The 23,573-nt window shown below is 35.6% G+C and overlaps 1 protein-coding gene across 9 annotated transcripts; it reads right to left on the minus strand.

Annotated features, from left to right (window-relative positions):
- Positions 1 to 2,337: 2,337 nt before the first annotated feature.
- LOC114521009 (galanin receptor type 1-like) lies at positions 2,338 to 20,886 on the minus strand. Of its 9 annotated transcripts, none has more exons than XM_028541394.1 (3): positions 20,596 to 20,886; positions 19,107 to 19,476; positions 2,339 to 3,572 (listed from the first exon to the last, which is right to left on the minus strand). In XM_028541394.1, exon 3 carries the CDS (start codon positions 3,561 to 3,563, stop codon positions 2,472 to 2,474), a length of 1,092 nt encoding a protein of 363 aa, XP_028397195.1. In that variant the 5' UTR covers positions 3,564 to 3,572; positions 19,107 to 19,476; positions 20,596 to 20,886; the 3' UTR covers positions 2,339 to 2,471. The 9 variants fall into 9 exon arrangements, with proteins under 9 accessions (XP_028397200.1, XP_028397197.1, XP_028397198.1 ...); XM_028541393.1 differs by having other exon boundaries at positions 2,339 to 3,600; XM_028541399.1 differs by lacking the exons at positions 19,107 to 19,476; positions 20,596 to 20,886 and adding an exon at positions 17,923 to 18,546 and having other exon boundaries at positions 2,338 to 3,572.
- Positions 20,887 to 23,573: the final 2,687 nt, after the last annotated feature.

Genomic DNA, 23,573 nt, shown 5'->3' on the forward strand with positions numbered 1-23,573 from the left:
GGCTCATCCAGTTAGGCCCTTTTTGTTCATGAACCCCACCAACAATTTGCTAAAAAGACCCTGGAAATTATTTTGAAAATATCGGAAATTTCCAGTTGACACCTGCAACTGTGCTTCCTGTTGTAGTACTAATTTATATATACAGTAATATTATACTAACATTACTATTCTCCCTATCATATTAACTGATGATTAAGTAATTTGTGTTTTGAGCTTGATAATGTCAATATTATAAAAATGGCATCAGATGGATTGCCGAGAATCTGTGGTATTAAAGGTGACCAGATTGTTAGGATTCGTAATGCCTTGTCAACAAATATGGCTAGTGTTGACTGTAAGTGTAAACAAGAGATTAGCATCCTTTATGAGGGAGGATGTAACTTTCCAGTAAACAATATTACTTGTGTAATGTAGCATGTAGCATAAACAATATACTTTGCTCTAAATTTCAACGGTATGTATACAGAAAATACTGAAATTATGTCAATAAACTTTTCAAAGTTCAAACCTCTTCCTAAAGGTATGTTCTGTGGCTGATTCTGCAGGAGAACATGAAAAGGAGCATAACAATTCGGCTGGTAACTTTTCATCTATCGTGAAGGGGGAAAGAGATCACAATAACATGCACATACTGGAAGGGAGAGACAAAGAAGACTGCGTTTGCAACGATCAAACACATCATCAAGCCGAGGAAGGTGGAGAATTGAGGCATTTGGGCATTGAGAACTTAACGGAATTATTTTGGCATTGAAAACTTAACGGAATTATTTGGGCAGTGAGAACTTAACGATCGAAGACGCTGGGCAAACCGAGTCGTGAGAATACAATTAAAATCCATGCATGTCCATGGGTAACACCACGGATAACACCGTTGACACTTAAAAACGCTATAAGAGGTTCGTATTTTCAATAGGGGTTATATTTAAAATGAACGCAACATTGGTAATATGATGGGCTTAAAGACGAATTTTTTTACGGTATTTTGGAAAAGTATCTATGCCAACTCTCAATTTTAAACTGGGTTTAAGAATGACTCTGGCAAAAAATCAGTTGGAAACATCGTTGGAATTGAAAGGTTTTCTGCAAACCGTTGCTTCTCCAAAAAGCTGATGACTTTTCTATCAACCTACAAAACAAAACATGCCCTATAGTGCTGCTTTCCACTTTTACGTACGGAACACTTTAAATGCTTCCAAATTGTTAATAATTACAAATGGGTCGAAACATGCTTGCAATTGTTACGATTTATTAAGCTAGCGTTTTAAAATAAGACATATAATTATAAGGATTTAGACTTTTACGTTCGTATGAAAAACGCGAAAGCAGCCCTTAAAAGCTGCATAGGGATAGTGATGCCTTTTTTGGTACTGTATTTATTCCCCTATTTATTCTCGATCAGGTAATAAAAGGTAAAAACTGTTTTTCATTTTTGTACGCGGTTTGTTGGTCCAAATAATTAGATGAAATAGATTTGGAGCGTTTGCTATAACTTCCAATAAGGTGGTTCTCTACAAAAAGATTACGATTTATCCTGTTTTTGAAAAATTCAGGGTACAATATTAAAAGTCCTCTTAACCGATCTTGAGTTGCCTTTCAATGAGGAATATATAACGTATAACGAACGTGGGAATTGAACAGACAATGCATGTTCGTGTAAGGTACGTAAAACATGGTTTATTCACTTACATTTATGACAGTATCACATTTTTGAGATGCTGATCTCTTCACAATTGGTGCGACGTCATGACGTGGGGTATACGGCTGCCATATGTTTTGACATAACACGGTACCAGTGTTTATAAAAAGTCATATCCCAACCTTATGGGAATCATTTAAACAAATGATAATCTACAATGGCACATAAATGTGAAATTCCTCGCGCGATGTTCCGTCTAAGGTTTGAAACATGGTCATTTAGAGTCCAACCAAAATGGTTTTGAATATTCACAAGCACATCATAATTAAAAAATGTTGCAGATCAAAATGTCTTATTAACCGCGCCTTAGGTAAGCGACTAGGGATGACTCAGGATCAAAATGTAGCAAAGCGTTTTTCAGTAAGAACTTTATGTCACTTAATATAGGGGCTGCTTTCCTACATCGTATAATTTATAATGAATCAGAAGCAAGTTTGAATCCAATCAAATGCCTCGGTATATATGAAAAATAATATTATATGTAGCTAACATAATATTATTTCAATGTTTTGAGTCGAATTGTTTTTTAAATAGATGCCGGTGCGATCGCAAAAGCGTAAACCCTTAAACCTCTAGAATTTATCTGCATCTGAAGTGCCAATCAATTTATCTGAAGTGCCAAATATCATAATTGTTTTTTAAAAAATTCAATACTTTACAAGAGTATACACTGTGAGCGTGAACATTCATTTAATTCGCGAAAAACTATCAAGCTATCTTTAAGAGTCACCATAGTTATCATTTTTCTTTTTCCCAGTCTTCAAGCAACCAGCTTCTATATATCAGTTTCTCTGAGCTTCTCAAGTTCTTTAAAATCGATCTGTTGTGTTTCATGATCATGTGACACATTCTTCTCCCTTCTTCCACTACCTGATGCAGACAAACTATTCACACTAACTAATCTCTCTAACTTTAACTTCCGCCGTGCCGACCATGGATATCGCCCTTTGAAGCATCCAAAATTGCAAGCACCAAAAATAAATGGATTGAAACAACTATTACTGTATATCATTATGCTTGATAAAGTCTTGAAATTCTGTTCGTACTTAAATTCCGACCCAGAGCCAAAACCTTTCCACATCCAGTAAATGTCTCCGGGCAGCATACAGATCAGGAACACCAATACGGCGAAACTAAAAATTTTAATAATCCGCGTGTTCCGTGCCAAGCGAGTGCGTTGTGCGTGATTCTCCACATGTGCGTTCACTGCTTCGAACTCTTTCGTGTTCACGTAAAGTTTATATCCCGCTCTGCCGTAGCAAAATGTTATAATAGTCAGGGGGATGCAGTAGTCAATAACAAGCAGCGAAAGTGTGTAATAAGCCCCACTCATCTCATGCGGCCAAGACTCAATACAATCAACTCCATCGTATTGCAAGTAGAATATATAAGGTGCAATTACACATAATCCAAGCAACCATATGCACGCTATCGCTTTGAGTAGGTCCCTATGGGTTAACCGAGGCTTGAATGGAGAAATTATAGCGCGATAACGTTCAATCGCCATTGCGGTTAAAGTTAGGATTGAGATTAATGTAAAAAGCGTTTGAAATGGCCAAATTATTTTACACAAGAATGCACCGTACTGCCAACCCTTTCGAAGTGCATCATAAATGTCCAGTGGTATACACAGTGAACACACTACAAGGTCAGTTATCGCCAGATTTAGGATGAAATATTCACTCGATTTCCGCTTTCGATTCAGCAATTTTCTTATTATGACTACATTTGCGATGACTCCAACAAGGATGATGATCGAATAGCAGAAGAGTTCGAAGAATACTATTTGTTGGCGCACCTCATTATGGGATTGGGTTCCATTATTTGAATCAGATACATTGGTTGTTGTGAAGCTCTGGACGGTCATCGTGGGTAGCTGAGGAACGATAAAAGAAATGTTATACCTAAAATAAAAACAAATCTCATAGTTACGATTGAAGCAAGCATCTAACTTTTATACACACATGCATATAGTCATATACAGTATTTATAATTGACGAGGATCAATGGTTTTACGTAAGCTTAGCTACTTTTTCTATATTAAATAGGTTATCACAAAAAGGCGTGATATTCGTTCAATTCTGATACAATATGTTATACCATTTGCGTTCAAATGTTAGGTGTAAACTATTTTACGGGTTTGTTTATGTTTCAAATATAAGGTATTGTGATTTCATTGTTGACCTTTAAACAGAAGCATGCACATTTCAATTCTTCTTATCGATCATGCAGTATGGCATTTACTCGTACATTAGCGTATTCCTTTGTTTCAAAGTCATTAGTTCTACCCGACTGTTTAGAAAGCAAAACAACGACAGGCTCAAGGCTTCGTTTTGAGATGGTTCTGCATATTTTTTATCCATTGTGCAAGGTTAAAATGCGTAAACTTTTTAGTGTTAACTTGAACAAGTAATCTAAAACTCATATTGGTTAAAATTTTAAAAAAAACGTGAAATCGTTCACGCTTCATACTTGAACGCAAATGGTGGTAAAACACTGGTTAAATTCAACCCGAAACTGGGTAAATTTTCCACCTATCAGATTCCGGTGACAGCTAAACTGGGAAATTTGTTGTCGCTGCGCAAAAAATCGCTGGCACATAGCCGCATGTTTGTTTAAATTCAAATTTTGAACGAAATTCAGAAAGCGAAAGTTTTATGGAGATATGAATTTCTTTCGGCAATGATCGAAAAGTTTAAAAGTATGGAAAGCTTCTTATTAGCTCACGAACATTACTTCTGCTGTTAAAAATGGACTTTTTTAAAATGGACTTTTTAACAGGAAATTTACATATCTAAATTTACATATCATGTATAATAATACAAGACGATTTTTCAAATGGCTTGGACTGAAAATGGGCGAGTGATAAGTGCATTATAATTAAAACGTGGGAAAGTAGAGTCGATGTAAAGTGTTTATCGAGCAAGCCGGGTAGCTCGAGATCTCAATGAAATCTCCAAATTAAGATGAATAGCATTTTGTTGATGTGAAAATTGCCCTTCTCAGTGGATTGTACTTGTTATATATTGAGTATTTGTGTGCTTTTACCGGCTGATGTGTTTTTGCAGTACTTTGCCACAATATTTATCCCTGTTTATTCCTTTTTATTTTAGACAGCATCAAAAACAAGCAAAATACACAAAACACCGAATGAATAGTTGGCTACCATGTTTTTGTTTATAAATTTAAAGATCCCGCCGCGTACCGCGCGTTATATACTCGTGGAGTACACGCAGCCCAACTAACGCATGCGCAAAAAATTTTCCAGCTGTAATGTATGTTGATTCCGGCTAAATTATAGCCCCATCTCGTGCACGCTGGTCACATCTTCCCAGCACACTAGGCTCAATTTTTCGGCACACAGTCGTGGAAACAAATGCTTTGCATTTCACCTACTGATCCTAATTTTACAAAAGACACCCGCTGATATTATGAGCCTGTGTGAGTGGAAGAAATTTGCAAATTTGGACCAACAGGCTAATTATAATTTAACATATTAGCTCGTTGAAAGAATATGTTGCATCCTCTGTAACACTCCGTAACGCGAAAGCAGCTGCACTATTTTATTCAGGATGTGTTTAGACTTTAGAGGCAGTTAATCTAGTTCGCGTTAAATTAACTTAAGTTTCAAATTGTTCCCGTATCTTTACGTTGAAGTGTTGTCTCAATCGTTTCAATTAAGCGCAACCATTCATTTGCTCTCTACTCTATTGAGTCTGAGGTGTGATGACCGCGGTGTTGAATTCGTATGATCATGCATGATCTAGGATGCATGATAACTCTCCTTTGACTCCCTGATTTTTATGACTAAACTGGTTTGCACCTGTAAAGCTTTCTCGCTTGCTGGCGTTCTACATAAAGGCTAATTTCCACTCCGGAAAGGATCGGATCGGATCGAAACGAAAGATAATCCGCGCGTGCGCCGTCTGTTGAAATTTTTGGCTTATATTGATCCGAAAGCGTCCGAGACCGGATAAAAAAAGTTCAAATAGTTTTAACTTTTTTTGATCCGATCCGAAATCACTTCATGGATCGGACCAGCTCGGAAAAAAATCCGATCCGATCCGCTGCTCGTTTTCCGGAGTGGAAATTAGCCTTAAGACGTGAGAACTGTGATCTGCCAAATGCAACCGACCGTCATCAGGAGGCAGCGCCTCCGTGGGACAGCACTTTATTCATACCTTTCATTTTGCGCAAAGAAGTTTGCCATTAAATAACTACGTCAGTTCCTCTCTGGCTCGCATTGGAATATATCAACGGCGTTTTCAGTGTCTGGTTGGCCAAAATGTTTACTCTTTTCGATAGAGCTAAAGAGCTCCTTCCTCTAACACCGAAGATTATCAATCTATATTTATGTTTTTTTTCTCCGGATTTTACCGCCTTATGTTTCATTAGAGCTCTTCTAATCACAGTATCGCGTTAAGTTAGTATCATGTTGTTTTAGGCTTTTAGCTTCAAGATTGTTTATTGTTATCAGTTCGACGCAGACATGCGCGACAATAAGTAGTTACGACATGGTATAATTGTGCATTGATTTTGCAATACATAAACAGATCATTCCGGCCATAAACTTAAGTAAACAGCAAGCATATTTAATTTAAATAAACAATTTTTTTTGTGTTGTTTGAAGAGTTATGCGATCACAATTTGTGAATTTGACACCAATAGCAGCAGGCACGTATAGGATTGAATTCAAACTCTTCATAGTCGTGATTTCTTTAAATCGCTTTCAACCAATCATATATCAACAGAATTCAGTAAATCACCGCTGACAGTTAGTATAGTCAGTTACTTCATAGCTTCTGTCATTACAATAGTATGAACATGCACTGGGATTCGAAAACTGGTAGTGCATGTATATGAGAAAATATCCATATTTTATGAACCTCATGCACCCAATGTGGCAATTCGCTGGAAGACAAAGCCTCAAAACAGAATATCCGATCAATTGCCTACTTCAAATTTGATGAAATTTAATCACATAATATAGTGCCCACCAAATAGTAACAGACGTCCGACTTCAATTATCGACAAAGGCGGTAAAAAAGCAGGCAAATTCTGTGCCTTGATATAAACTGTTAACAAGCTTAATTAAAGCAACATTTGTGTCTTGGAATTCCTGTATGATAGATTGCCAGAAAAATATTTCAACGAGTATTCGAATTCAGAGCAATTTTTTTTCTATGCGAGGACAGAAATTTGTTTCGTATTTAACAAATAGTTTGTATCTGGCTGTTTTAATTATTATTATCTCTGTGTGCGTGATAGGATGGCAAATTGCCGACAATTTCTCGATTGTTTGCTGCTTGTTAAGGAAGAGATATGTTTGACAATAGACTGGCAGATAGAAGCTCGTTTATGACAGGCTATAGTTAGAGCAAGAGTTATGTTATAAAGTGCGTTCATTTTAGACGTAATACACATTATAGATTCACATTCACTGATGCATGAACCAGGGACAGACTGATTCACACGTTAGACAGAAACTGGCTGCGGAAATGATCAAACTCGAATCACTAAACAGCGGTAGCTTTGAAGACGGCAAAATCAAGGTGGTCTTGTGTCGAGGCCAGATACTCGGCATCTAGTATATAATATTGAAAGAGTTTTCTGCTCTTCGCTTTAAAAAACGTTTCAACGTGCATGTGTCATAATTGCACAATAGTCTTCCTGCCTCTGATTTGACTTTTGTCCGATAATTTTTTATATAAGTATGTTATAGTTCGTAGTAATTTGTTTTAATTCGAAGTTATAGCTATATAATACGCGTTCAGACGTGTGAAAACGGAATTACACGGAATTACATGCACGTATACGGCTTAGTTATAATATGAATTACGGCAAAACACGAGGAACTATGACCTGTTTAAAAATCCTTGGATTTCAGATGAAACATCGCCGTTCTTTCGGTGATTTTTGCGATATTGTTTGAATTAGCTACAAAGGACGACAGAAGCAAAACCCGCAGACCGGATTACCATTAGGATATTGGTAATTCTGTTTTGTTTACATGCTAACATGGTTAGAGCATGGCATTGTTCTATTATATACACATATATCGATGATGATCATGAGTAAAACTAGCCGATAGAAAGTGAAGTTAGGGCTTTTCCCCCTTTTCCGTCCGGCAACAATTTTAATACAGTAGTTCCTTTTTGATTTTTTATAGAGCGCATGCCTGGGGAATTTGCTCTCTCATGCTTGCTTGCGTGAATATAAGCCTGTGGCGAAACTACGTATATAGTCATGAATATATATAAAGTACAGGCTACTGTACCCAAATTAATCTTCCTTTTACAGCTTATGCATGTAATGTGTTTTTATTCATTATTTTAGAAGCGTTGTTAGCAGTTTACTCAGGAATGATCAATATTTCGAAATTTTGTTAGAATCCTTTCAAAATATTGAATATAACTGCATGTTACATGACGTCTCTCAGCATTTATAGAGTAAAGGCTTTTAAAAAATGATTTTAACTGAATCCATTTTAAAACTATAACAATACCTATAACTATTAGGCTAAACATATACGTTTCCATAAGTATCATGCACAAAATAAGAATGAAAGTTAGCGATATATACATACTGTATTCGATGACGCAATCTTCATTTTATATTTTAGTTTCTTCAGATTTACCTGTGCGCTGAAACCTTATTTACTGCAGTACCATAGGATATAGCCCACATCAAAATGCAATATAAATTAAAATGAAAGGAATAAGCTATACATTTCTTTGTGCTCCATAAACCACAGCAACACTTAGTCAGCAATAACATATCTGACCTTCTTTGGTCTCTGTTTACAGTGACGGTTTAAGGCCAACCTTTTCCAAAAGTGAAGTGACAAAGAACGTGTCATCAAACACTTTGAAATGTCAATTAGAATGGAACAATGGAGAACTAATTGTATTGCGTACAATTATACAAAATTTAAACAGGTGGTTACAGATATATTGTGCGTGTAACAAATATTTTCGTGTGATTAAAACTTTTTATATCGATAGTAAAAAAGACATGCATTGCAAATGCACATATGATGATCGACTTAAGTATAAAAAAATTGAAAACACTATACATTCCAAATGCGATGTAGATTATATCAGGTAGGCTAATACAGGCTTAACAGGGCGACCAGATTACTGAATAAATTAGCCAAATATTATTACAATAATCGTTGTTTTCTTTGTTTTAAACAAAGAAATCAAAGGGCCGAAGACTACAACAATGTTTGGCTTCTTTTTTCAGTAATCTGGCAACCCTCCTATAGGCTATATGTATAGGCTAACATTTTGGATATACAACGCGGAAATGCTCACAATAAATCATTTACCTCAATTATAACGACCAAAACTTTACCAGAATTTACTATATACATCATATGATTAACTTGTTTCACATGCACTATTGCTCCATCCTAATTCAGGTCGCCCTCATTAATGTAAATTATTTACATATATATAAAAAAATGACGCTTAGGGAAAGTTAAAGAAGTATATTTTCATAAACGCATAAATCGTCAACAGGTTGGCAAACACTGACTCAATCTGAGGCCAATGGTCAAACAAACCTCTTCGTTAGAAGAATATCTATATGTATATATATACATGCACCATTTACGAACGCTTGTTTCAACCTGTCGCTGCCGGTTTTTCACGTGAAAGCAATTAATTTAGCCGGTTTTATATATATATATATATATATATATATATATATATATATATATATATATATATATATATATATATATGCATTACCGTGCACTTTTAAAAGTCGGAACAAAAAAGGCAACAGTACTTGCATATATAGCTATATACACTGAGTATATCTCAATTCAAAGTATATAGTTAAATTAAGAAAACCAGAACATATGTACTTTCTACTTTTACTGACTTTGACATTCTATATAGTAACATCCGAAGTAACATCGCGAAACGTTGTCGTTGATATAAATATATACATTTTATATTTTGTTTTAGACCCGGTGGCTTGGCATAGTATTACATAATTATATCGACGTAATATATGTATATCATAATATATAGCTAGTAATTTAATTTAGTTTGAAACTAGCTCAGTAATGCGCATGGATACTGAATGGATTGATATTAATTTGGTTATATATGCGCGTATATTAATTGTGTAAGTGAATATTAATCTATCTACACGCGTATAAAATTTCTTGCATTTTCATTTTCAATATTAATTGTCGAATCGATCTTTCATTTTGCCAAGTACAATATATAAAAAGCATGCGGTATGTTCCACTAAAGGAGCCAAATGTATATTCATCGCTATGCAACCCGTATTCCTTAGTCAAAAATGCTATTTCATTTCCATGGTTCATCCGTAAAAATTTCTTTATGAAACGTTACGTATATGACGGTTAGATTAATACCATTACGGCATTAGCATGCCTCCTCCCTTAGTATGTTAGCATCTCTATAAAACTATACGCTTTTCCAAACGATTTAGATAGCAATGAGTCCAGATTGAATTATTTATTTTACCGACACTTCGTTTTTCCCGCCGTGATAATAATAATAATTTATTTTAAATGCAGGACATAATAGCGACATGTATTGGATATATTATGCATGTCATCCCAATACAAGCATATACAATATGATAAACATAAATGATTTACAGAAGTCGGTATTGAGATACTCTTCAGTTTCCTATTAACATTTGTTGAATATATATATAATAATGGCATAATGGCCAAGAGCCGAGTCCTGGCATTTGGAATATAGGAATATAACTTTTTGTCAACCGATCTAGAAATATTATAATGATTTTTAATTGATATAGATATTAAAAATAATAAATATCGTCATGTCCAGCATCGAGGTACACCTTCATTCAAACAAACCAAACATGAACCATGGGCTACAGGACTGAATTGACAACAACATTAGTCTCGAGGTGGTATAGCCCCTATTTGTTCGGATTGGAACCAATACAAAATGTAGCCTGATATATAACTAAATCTATAACTTTTATTTCTCACGAAAATTCAACCTAAATATCAGATATTTTTATGCCTTTTGGCCATGCATACATGCAGTACATATACATGCACTTATAGCTAACGCAATAAATAATTATAAAAAAACAAGAAAAATACACATACCCAGATAAAAAGGTGATATCAAACGCAGAGGTGATATATAAACATTAAACAGACACAAGAAAAGCACCGAATATAAATTTAAAATTCAGAATGTCGGAAGTCAGGACTGCGGTTTTCCACATAGGTCCATGTTATGTGACGGTGATAATCGTATAAATTTTCGAATCGTTACGTACGTGTGATTTGAAAATTATATTATTCCTGAATTATTCCATTTATCACATGACACTAAACAACTTTTGACGACTCCTCAATCTAATGTCCAAAGTAATCCCGGCTGATACAAAGACAATTCGCGATCGGATACGTCTGGAATGATCTGACTGTTCATCGTCTGCATGCGGTTAAGGCAAACGGATACAATTTCGATGACTGTATGGCTTGACCCTTTGGTATAAGAATATAGCTCAGAAGCCGTGTCCGGATACAAAAAATTTCAAACACGCAGCAATATTATATCATTTGATTATTCCGAGTACTATGAGGACTTCAGTATGTATCCTTTTGTACTTAGCGCAATGAGCGCATGTATTTATAGGATAATCTTTTAAAAATGTGAGAAAAACCTTGAATTGCACTATATGTCCTCCGCGTTTTGGGAGTAGACCAAACATACTTAATGTATTTTGCGGATTGTATCATGAATCATGCATGTTCAAACCTATAGCACCCACGTGCTCAATTAGAAGACCTAAAGGTCGCGTTCATGCATGCAGCTATCAAAAATAGATAGATCAGTGCTAGATCTTGAGTTGGCGTGAGAAAAATGAGAGAGAATATTTATATTGGATTTTTTGCCTACATACTTGCCAAGTTTGCCGATTCTTTGGCTTGGCACGACTGGTATACGCAACATGCAATAAAGCATCATGCATGCAGCTGTACAATACATACGGTTTAACAAAGGATACTCGAATTGATTCTAGTATAGGCTAGTATAGACTATACAATGCAAATAAGGGCCAAGGCCAACCGATATTGCTGAAATTTTCAAAACATTTACAATACCACACGATAAATTCGAATGATGTAAGAATTTTTGTTATTATCGTAAAAAATTTTGAGCAATGAATGCTAACGATATTTATTATATACCATATATGTTTATATACGGTATATAGTTCCAATTTACTCTTTCAAGGTTTGACTATTATCATTGATAATAAACTTAAAAAACGAGGGAAATTATATCTATTTTTTTATTTGAAAGAATTTCAAGCTATATATCATATATGTTATATTCCTTGACCGTTTTTCATATCTTCTTATTTACCTTATATTCGCCTTTGTTTTATGCATGTTAGCTACCTTAAGAAAGGCGTGCACAATACTTTTGTCTAGACAACCACTATTAGCTATAATCATTCTGGACTTACTTTTTTAAACGCCTGAAAAAAAAAGGCAATCGATATTTATTGCCATATAATTAGAACTTCGAGATGACACCGATATTTTACAAACTCCTGAAAATGGCGCTGGATGTGCATGACTATATAACGAACGCAGCAAGCAGTCGGAGGAAATATAAGTGGAAAACCACTAACCATCTAATTACTGAATAGCCACTTAATGATTATGCCCTATTGAAACAGTTTATTGCGCCTTCTATAAATAATTGATGAATGAATATTAAATTAATAAGTCTGAAGCAATAAATAAACCTAAATTAATTAGCTACATTTTTATTCCCATGCATGATGACACATACTAAAAAACCTCTTAATCTCCCCAGAATGAAAAAGTTTATTTCCCGAGAAAAATCTTTCTAACCCCGTAATTATAACTGCCATTTATTGAATGAAAATATAGTTCTTAGGGAAGCAAATTCTGGGAATTTTGTTAAAAAACAAAGTTGATTACTAGAGAGATTTCGAGGTTGCGTGAATTTTTTTTTTATAAGCCCTGACTTTTTTTATAAACTAATAACCTGACCTCGACCCTATAAATCCCTACACGTTAGAGAGACTTAGCTAATTGATCAATGGTTGACGCTATTTATACGTATTTCATCGATCTATATATATGTATACTCTGTCTACTTGCATTTTGCGGAAATTAAACGAGCATGCGCCGATGAGACCGTGTTAAAACAACCGACCTTGTTTGTTTCAGCTGCGTGTCCAAAAAAGGCAATGTTATTTGAAATGCAAGGTAGTCATAATTATTTCTTTCAACCACTGTGTTTTACTATTCATCGTAAATTTGACGAGTACTGCGCCGCTGTTTCATGAAATTGAAAGATATTTAGGAGTGTCCTGCTATGATAAACACTGAAAATTACAAGGTTAATAAAAAATAATGCAAATTTGCCGAATAAGGAATAGCTGTAAATTGATAGAAGTTACCCAAAGTAAATCATTATTTCATTTATTATAAATCTTATCTGGTTGTCCTTGAGGAGGAATGCCCGAAATGTCCCGAAAATAATTAAAATTAAGTAAACCTAATTTTAACAGTTCATCATTATTCCCTCCTCATTTTTGTGAAGGGGCTGTAACGCGATCAACTGATTTTCTTTGACAAATTCCTCTTTTTAACGTATACAAACAGGTAAATGAATTGTAAAAATATTTGGTCATATCTCTGATTTGTCTGACTACACTCAATCACATTCAGCAGGATAGGAAACTATCATGAAAAATGCCCTAATTTTTACTGAAAAACTAAACTTTTTGAGATACTCCACAATTCAGCATCTGTATTTAGTCATATTTTCTGGACAAGATAATTAGATCACAAAATTTAGGGCTAACTGATAGATCGATTTTTGACAGTCTTTATGACAGACTATTAATTCATGGTGGTACTCATTAGTTCCAATGTTCCATGGATAAAAAGCCGTCTTTTATTTTTTTACGTCTTAGTACTGTTTTGGATAGCTTCGTAATATGAACAGAATAGTGTTAGGCGACATAGGTGCAAATAACTGCGCATACGCCAGATTGTCGAAACAAGATATGCAAGATATGGTGGCAGTGAGAAGGATTTTTTACAACGAGCTTTGTGTGTGAATTTCGCTTGGTAACTTGGTTTCCAAATTTTTAACTACCTGCCAGATTTGAATTCCGCGCATGCACAGACAAATTGAATCTAATTGAGCGAGGCATCGTCAAATTTAATTTCTGAGTTATACCATTATAACTCAGAAATTAATCCTTTTGAATGGTGGCCCATGTGGATAAAAAAAAGTGCACTCGTATATTCGTCGTGCATTGCACTTACGTCAATATCACCAAATTGTGTCAACAGCACCAAATTACGTGAATATCACCAAATTACGTCAATATCACCAAATTACGTCAATATCACCAAATTACGTGAATATCACCAAATTACGTCAATATCACGAAATTACGTCAATATCACCAAATTACGTCAATATCACCAATTTTGTTGCATAGTAGCTACTGATCAGCCTTTTGACCACTTAAATGGACTGTTATAGTGTTCGGCAGCAGCTACGAAATTTGTTGTGCATGAGCTAGTTTAGCCAAAACTTAGAAAATTTCCAACAGTTTCTCCTTCCCGCCCCCTCACGGCCCAACAACGACGCCCCCAAATTAAAAAATCCTGCAGTAAATTTCTTTTTACCGGGACATGTATCATAAGCAAGGTATTTCATACGTTCTTTTCGAATGTGCGCTTAGTTAAAAACAAACAAACAAATACTTCACTGCTAAAACACAGCACTGCTAATAAACGGTGACCCACTCGAGTCCGAACCTTTTACGTATGTGTCCCCACATATCGTATTACGATTGTTGTTCCCAAGCGGAGTGCTACTTCCGCTCGGCTATTTATACCAAGTGAAAAGAGCATGCATTACGTCTAAAGTTCAGTGAAACCTATAATCTTCGTCGGTTTGAAAAATGGAAAATCACTCATAGCTAGTCGCCATTGTGAATTTTATAAAGAAACAATATTGTGAAATTCATGGTAATTAATATGAGGTTTATACCCAACCAATTGTCGTGAATTAGGTCACATGCACACCCTGTACACCCCATGCAAAGTATATCGGAAAAATACAAACTGTAACTAATTTACAAATCTATTCAAATCTTATTGATTACAAATTCATTTGAACAAGACTTAAACCTCGGGACAAGGACGTATTGAATGAATTTAGTAAAAGATTATAGCTTTGAACTTTCTTAAAATGTCATGTTACAAAATGAGTTTATGCATGCGTGGGCTTGGGACATGTCGCAGTGCTCGGAAGCTTTCGTCCAATTGGATAATGCTTTTCTATGGTTTCTAAAGAACGAAGCTATGCTATTGGTTGAAACAGCGAGGAGCTGCAACACTATATACCCCTGGCCTTATGCAAGTCATAACTGAGAAGATGAAAATGTATCTGGTGCAGATGACTAAGACTCTCTCGCTAGTCATAAACATGCCCATACCGGCATGTATACTAGTGGTATAGGAACCGGGGGGATACAGAAGGCCGAAAAGGGACCAAAAGTGCCCTTTTTGTTTCCTATACATATGCCCACTTATGCGTGCTCATTTTTTTGTAGAGCATATAAACATACACCATAAACTAGTGATGTCCTCGCAACTTTGGCAACCAAACCGTCCCTATATATATACATTTTTAGCTGCCCTTTTTTATTAACCAGAAGTGCCCTTGGAAGCTAGTGTCCCCCCAATCTCTGAATGCTTCCTATGCTCCTGATTGTATACTTATATAGTTATAAACATGCCTATACCTGTATTTGCCCGAAGCTATAAACTGAATAATTTTTCTTAGTGTTAATGACATGAAATGCTTGACTCTGAAGTATGGAAATCACTATAGACCTTTACTTTTAGCTTTATAAAATATTAATTTTAAAATTCAAGACTATAAAATATTTTGAAAATATAAAAACAACTGCCATTCGGGGAGAAAGCAGCAAATTACTGCATTGCAGCATTGCATATATATAATTATTGTATAGTACGTGTTTTGTGTAAAGATTCCTTTAGCCTTAACGGTAAGGCTGTTAGCTTTGTATGTAAGGCTGTTTTGCAAAGCTGCCTTTTATAATTTGTTTATGTGGACGTGAAGGGCATAGGCTTCAAAAACGAAACTTTATCGTTGTTTCGATAACACATTTTCATCTGTGAAGTAAAACGACGGGAAAAACAGAGACGATATTTCTCAGTTGCCTTCTCCTGATCGTGTGTTATAATTCTAATATGTTATAATTATGGAAAAGTCGAGGATTTATGGAAAAGAAGATCTCCTAAAGAGTGCTTGTGGAAAAGACTGGAATTTATAAAAAAAGACACTTATGGTCAGACGAAACCAACCGCAAATGAAGGAGTGAAGCACTCACGGGTGCTCAGATGAACGAGTACTTATATGTGGAGACGCTCAATATGTTGCAAATCTCATTCTTTGCATATTCTTGGAGTGATCTCACGCGAGATAACCAGACCACGATATTTGCTCCGGTGTCAAGAATTTTTAAGCTGCATGAAATGGGGTGGATGGAAATTCTTGAAATGTTTTAAGCACATGCAAGCGATGTCGCCATACATTCATTCACACATTAGCTGCGCCGAACAAAAGCTATTATATGCCGATGCTCCACCAGAAATATTAATCAGAGTTCAGTTAAAGTTAGACTTGTATCCTGAGTCGGTACCATGTACAATCGCGTTTATTACAAGTTTCGGACCAATTATCAATCGGAACGGAAAGTTTTATTATGTTGCAACGTTGCTCAGGCAAATATTATGACCTTCAGTAAACGATTCGTCGTTTTCAGTGACATGCGTTGTTGATCATTGAGTTGATTCGAACAGGATCATCGAACACGAGATTTTAATGCATTGATTACTTTTGTACAATAATCAGCGAAATAACCATTGGCGCTGATAAATAAATTCTGTTATCGTCGCGCGTTAGAGATTAGAGTCACGTTGAACAATTCTGATTCGTTTCATCGTCAATTAGCATTAATTTGTTTAAGAAAATTGGAATTCAGGCCAAAAGAGTTATAAAGTCATCGATTGTTATTGCATGTATCTCCATTGCAGCACTGGTATACACACATGCATAATTGAAATGGGCCATTGCGGATTCTACGGAAGGTTTTAGCCTATAAAAAGATTCCATATTTTCTTCCGTCACTCTCTTTCTAAAATTTAAACTTGTGCTATATTGACGCCTCGTGGCCCCGTTTTTTGCATGCTCTTGAATTGCCGATGTAATCTCGCGCCGAATGCCAGCTGGTTTGTTCCCAGCACACCGCGGGTTTTTTGTAATCCCCTGACGACCTCTTCAGGTGTATGGACCAAAAGTTTCGCGTTTTCAAAGTTAAAATACTTTGTTCGGTTTAGTAAGAGTAATACACATGCACTTGTCAGTGATTCACACCGTAAAACAATGATGAAATTTTTTAAATTCGAACTGAAAATGGAAGAACACCAATTCTTGCATGCGGCGTCAATGATTGCAGGGGAAATTGAATGATAAACTATTTATACCGAATACGAATGAGTTTCCGGCACTACTATATAACTGCTGTCGAAAATAGTGTGAATACGAATCAGTACATTTCTTAGTCAATTATTCCTTCGACATTTGTCTGTAAAATAGAAGTTGAAGCTATAATTTAGCTACGATTGAAGCTACGATTTTGAAACCACTTTAGCTACGATTGAAGCTACGAAACCACTCGGAAACGACGCTCGTGTGCCGTTTCAAAAAAATTTTGACGGTATTTCAAGAATCATCTTGAAAGTTTATAATAATAGCATGTGAAGTACAAATAAATGAAGAACAAAAAGCAGTGCTTATATTTTTGACGTGTTGGAAAAGTATTTGCAATACCTGATTGTACTAGTATTTGCAATACATGCTCTGCTGTGTATTTGAAAATTAAGGTCTTGGGACAAGGTTGGTAAATATGCTGATATCAGCAAAATAGAAAAACAAAATGGCGATACCTTTCCGGTAAACCGTATATAATCTATATATAATCAACCTCTCGAAAGTAATAATAAATTCACGTATATAGTGCATGCATGTGTACCCAAAACAGACATATTCATCAATTTTAATTAATGTATACACTTGACTCATTGTCTATAAACTAACCTTGGCCTTGATCTCCCACTTTCCGCCTTTTATCGTCGATGCGAAAAAAACGTGATTTGTTTTATGATAAATACAGTGAAGTATACCGAAAAAACTTTAATTAGGAACATTTTACAGGCATATATCCGCAGGCATGCTGTCAAACACCGGGACTTCTCAGTTTATCGGCAGGCAAAAGTAATAAAATGTAGCTTACACACTCTCTGTTTTAAACAATGCCAGTAAACAATCGGCCCACAAAACTTAGATCACATTCTTTGTGAAGCGCTATATGAGGGATCAATTTTTATTGCCATACAAAATTGATATATCCCATTGGTTTTGAAACAAAGGTGGTTCAGAATGTTGTAATCCGATGATTCGCCACGTGTACTCGTAACTCGTGTATCTATTTTGTAGATAAAACGCATTCTAACCGGTTACATGCATATACTTCGCCGTGTTTGAAATCGGATGCTATTGTCAACAAGGTAAACTTCTGTGTGCAGGAAGAGGCAGATTTTATCGCTGTTATTTAGCTGTGAATCCCAGCAAGCATGGTAACTTCGGCTCGTTAATAATTTGAAACATGATAAGTAGGTATGAACAGAAAAAAACTGCACTTCCTCGTTCACTTACGTTAATTGCGATTATATAATAATATTAACTCTGCATTATTGCAAATATATTGTCACATCATGCCTTGTTGATGCGTAAACAAAATTGCAGACAGGTATTAAAGATCTAGCCGAAAATCTCGAAAATCGCGAAGAACAGCTGAGCTACACATGTCCGAGTCAAACTAAATTTTATAGTCTAAGCATGATAGAGTTCTCAAATTCGTTGCAGGGGTTAAAAACTTAATAACTTCTTTTTATATATTTTGATATTCCAACACAAGCATTTGTGTATTTATTGCGCATGCATACAGAAAAGTATTATAAAGAATCGTTAAGCTATTTACCGCTAATAGCGACGTGAATGCATGGATATACGGCATTCAGTGCTGAATAGTCTTAACTTGCTGATGTAATTGTTACGCAAATCTTATTATATTAAGTCAAAGCCATTAATCTGTCTTTGCATGTATTGGCCGTAAGTATTATCATACACAAACAGGATTCATTTCACACGCACAATTCAACGCAGTTAATCCGTAGTTCGAGAGCATTTGTCGACATGAGTAAAACAATGTAATCACTGACCTTTCTGTACGCCCTGCTATCTTGACTTGATCTGATCTCAGTCTTCTGATTTCACAAGATTTCTAACCGGAAAGCCACAAATCAGCCAAATGTTTCGCACTGCACCGTGCCTGTGTGACTCTATTCGACTTTTGCGAAACTTTTAGACAAGTTCCTTTCCTGTTTTCAACTTGTTTACGCGTATTCCGTCCTTATATGAAAATTCGACCGGCAGCGTATACTTTGTACCTCCAAATCAATAGGATAAGTTATTTGTTCCGCGGCTGTATTCAGTGACGCAAACACACGGTGGAAAGATGTTTCGCAAAACTTGTCTGTTTGACACCGTCGTGGAAACCGAAGAAAGCTTCTGAATTACAAATTTCAGCACCTATTGGTGACAATAATTATGAAATAAGTTGACAAAAACTCAAATAAATTAACGTTCGATTAATTAATTCATTTGATAAAATATTTAACTACTGGCATCAGTGAAGTTCAAATGCATCAGTATATATTTTTCTATATTCAATTGCTGTAAAAGTTGACTAAGTTATACGTTTAAGAAACGATTTAGAATTGTTTCTTAGCACTATTTGTGTCTGCATAATAATCTATAAGTGGTTTACTTTCTGTTTCAAGATGTAGTGCTGGCGTCATTTCGAACTTAATATTAGAAATATTATTTTGAAATGTCCAACGATACAGTGCTATATACGTATTAAAAGCAATTGATCAGGCCTAGGAGGTCCTCTATTGCTGGACTGAAATAACTAGGTTATTACATTATCGCACACGAATGTCTGGGTTCCCAAATGAATGATTTACGGAAATTTCTGGCTTTAGTTTTCAGGGCCAATTACAGGAATTTCAGGCAGGTTTTCTTTGTTCGTGTATATAAACACGTTACGGGACTTATTGCTGGGACCTGAAGCTTGTGATTTCGTCACTCTCTCGTCCATATCAGGTCGCATCAAGTATTTGGCATAAATTGCGCAAGTTATACCAATAGTGCTAATTTTGCACGCGATTTTTTGCGCACCTTTTAATATACAACCATCTATATCAGAGCTATCATTGGAAAAATTAGTCAATAAGGTTTCTTGAGTGTTTCGAAACGTGATTTAATTCAGTGGTTGAATTATTTGCATAACTCAATTATGATGTTTAGTATAATATGTGTTGACTTTGTCCATTATTTATATAGGGCACCTTTAGGAAAATCCTTTCTTTCATCACCGGTGGTAATGTACTAATGTAGGCAGGCTTGCGAGTTATAAACACGGGTTATTGCAATAATTATATTATCTGTCGTTACGAGAAACTTTGCGCAAACATCGTTCCTGTGTAATTGATACGGACAGGCGAAGTTTAAACGATAATTATCATATCCTGATGAAAACAAACATATATTCTCCTGTCCTGTGATTTTCCCATTGACAAAATGAAAGTTACGCAAACATCATAGTCTTCATATGCAAGTTATAATAAACAGAACTAATATACCTACCAAGCCTTAAATATCACCGCCTATGCTCAGCTTGCCCAAAACAGTGATCTTTCCGTAAGTACATAGAAATATAGACACAACGATACTCTTTATGCATGAAATTAAAAGAATTCAATAACTTAGCCCCTCGTGATGACTTCGATACACAGAATCGTTACACGTTTTGCCAATTCTGTTTGTATATTCTAGCATGTTTCAAGGTATTATCAAACAGCCATTACACGGTACGTGTCGTGTCGTTTCAACAATGACTAAAGCCTAAGTAAATTATCGCGCTGTAAATCTAACAATGTATCTGCGGTTGCTCTATTAAATGGTCGGGCAGATTAGTCGCACAGCAGGGCAATTGTGAGCGACGGGCGAGTGACAAATTTGCTGGAATATTAATACCAGCGGTGTATTTTTGAATAAACAAAGGTGCAATACGAATAACCTGTCAAATTACCGCGTATAATAAGATATAACATTCTATTTTATCATCAGTGGATTGGTTATAGATATAGCATATAAATTGCGGAAAGTGGTACCGAGGAATAAACATTAATTACAGCTACTATTTTTTACTTTAATGTGTTACAACTTTGACTTTGATGTTTATTTGATTCTACAACAAAGCTTGATACAAACAGTAAGAACAAAAATCTGCTGGCCCTGACGTTTTTTCTCTTATTATTTTTAAGTTCATTTCCATAGAATAAAGCCTATTTTTGACATAGCGTCGATTAGTCACCATGCATGTGCAGTGCATGGACCTTAACAGTAAACCTATTTATGAGAGATTATCGTTTTGCTTGAAGTACTTATAGCTCTTAGTGAATTTCTGTTTTTCTTGCGCCGCATTCAGATGAGTAATGTCGTGAAAATTACCCATGCATATGCCGCTAGACGTATAACTATTACATCTGTGACGCTGCTTTTTGCTGACATGACAAAAAAACGCCACATCTATATAATACAATGTGCACATCAAAAACTTCAATAGAATAATTGCATTAGGAAAAAGGTTTGTAAAGCTTTGCTAGCTTCAGATTTATCGTATGCATGTTCTCCTTGACTCAAACATAATCACATTTATATGCCTAGTATTATCCTTATTAAGCGCTGGAGAGAGAAGGTGTACACCCTCGAAACACTCAAAACTCGTGCGAAAAAATATAAAAGAAAACTATACGTAAGCCGAAGTAACGTTAGTTTAATTTATGGTTTCACATAAATTATCGGCTGGTTTTTGCTATGCAAACACGTTTTGCTCCAGGCGAGATTGAAACACCATAACATCGTACTGAAAATATTATGTGCTTCTGCTCCTTTTCTTTTTGGCATCTACGTCATTCACGATTTGATTGATCTGTTTTGCCGTTAGTGCTTTATAACTACGCAAATAAGTGTTAATCAAGTTAATAAAGTGCTTATAGATTTCGTAAGAACACGAAAGTCTTCTTTGGTTAGAAGTTACTCGTGCAGTTTAACTCTTTCTGTTATTGTAAACACCAGGGCTAGTATTATACGTCTATGATAACAGCCTTATTGATAACACTTGTTTGCACTGATGCGATGCTCTTAATTAATAAAGCAGTTCATCAGCGGGACAGTTGACCTATATACTTCTTTATTGGTCTTGTCATTATGACTTATCTTCGATAGAAGGAAGCGGTTTACTCAACCCGTCCTTCTTCTTTTGGCCATTAATCATAAGAGACATTTCGCCCTAGACAATCATTAAGTTTAACCTGTCGTGTTGTTTTACCCGAAAATGAAGGAATATATTCCACCCTGGGTCCCTGGCGTGTCATAGCGGATGCACTGATTTTGGTGTCGCCGAAAAATGCGGAAATAAAAGCCGTCTGCAAAGAGCTTGCTTTCGTTCCTCTACGTCTTTCATTCCATCATCATCGCTCACTTAGATCATTATTGCTCTCGCAATCAGTCGACCATGAACACACACCACATGCATTCAATTATAGTTATAATTCAATGTTCTGCTGTTGGGACCTTATTATATTTGGAGTATAAAGTCACTGTTATGAATTATAGCCGAAACTTTGTCTATTCCAATTTATTCCCTAGGAACACGTTTACAAAAACATAAACTACGAATATCGAAAAACTTAGTCCTTCCTTGGCGGTCCTAAAAACATGTGTTCAGTCACGTTATACTGCCCGAAATTTTAGTTCAGTTTGCCGCCTGTATGTAGGCGTATTAATATTCGATCTTAACAGTCACAATAGCAACACACGCAATCTCACGCATGCGTTGTTCGAATGGTTCCATATTCCCCAACAATTAAAAGGCTCTAAGAATCTCTTGAGTCTGCTAGTAGAACACTATTGCAATGACATGAAGTGCATATCGGTGATTTCATTAGATACCCTACAGATGAAAAACACGTACCGTGTTCTATTTAAGAAGCGGTTAATAACGTACTCCTTGTTCCACACTGGTTCTTAGCAATAAGGTAAGGTAGTTGAACAGTTGAGCTTAACAGATTCGCCACTGATCAAGTCATTGTTGAAAAGTAAAACAACCTCTGATCATCAACCCCCGATGATAACTAAAAATTCCACAGGTAACTGCAGAACAGTGAAAGAAATCTTAAGGTTCTATTGTGAAGATAAAACTAGTCGAAAAATTTTAATACCCTTTTCTGTGATAAGTCGCTATGCCAGCCCCTATATCCTGCCTATAGTAGTCTTGGAAATCTTCTGCCTCTGTGACAAAAAGTAACCGTATTATAAAGTTAATAATCGTAAGAATACTCTTGTTTATTTTAATTTGTCAGCTCTTTTCACTTCGCCAACTCTTATACTTGCAATTCGAAGAGTTTTATGCTAAAATCGAGGTCAGGAGAGTACTAGATGCAATCGAAAATATTAACACACGTTGCCCATTTATAAGAATTAACTGATAAGGATCTATTTGTAAATTGATAATTGTGTCGAACTGACAATGAAGCGCACTAATCGTCGATGCCAATTTG

The sequence above is a fragment of the Dendronephthya gigantea genome, unplaced genomic scaffold (assembly GCF_004324835.1).
Source record: "Dendronephthya gigantea isolate DGI-Jeju-01 unplaced genomic scaffold, DenGig_1.0 000019F, whole genome shotgun sequence".
Lineage (NCBI taxonomy): Eukaryota > Metazoa > Cnidaria > Anthozoa > Malacalcyonacea > Nephtheidae > Dendronephthya > Dendronephthya gigantea.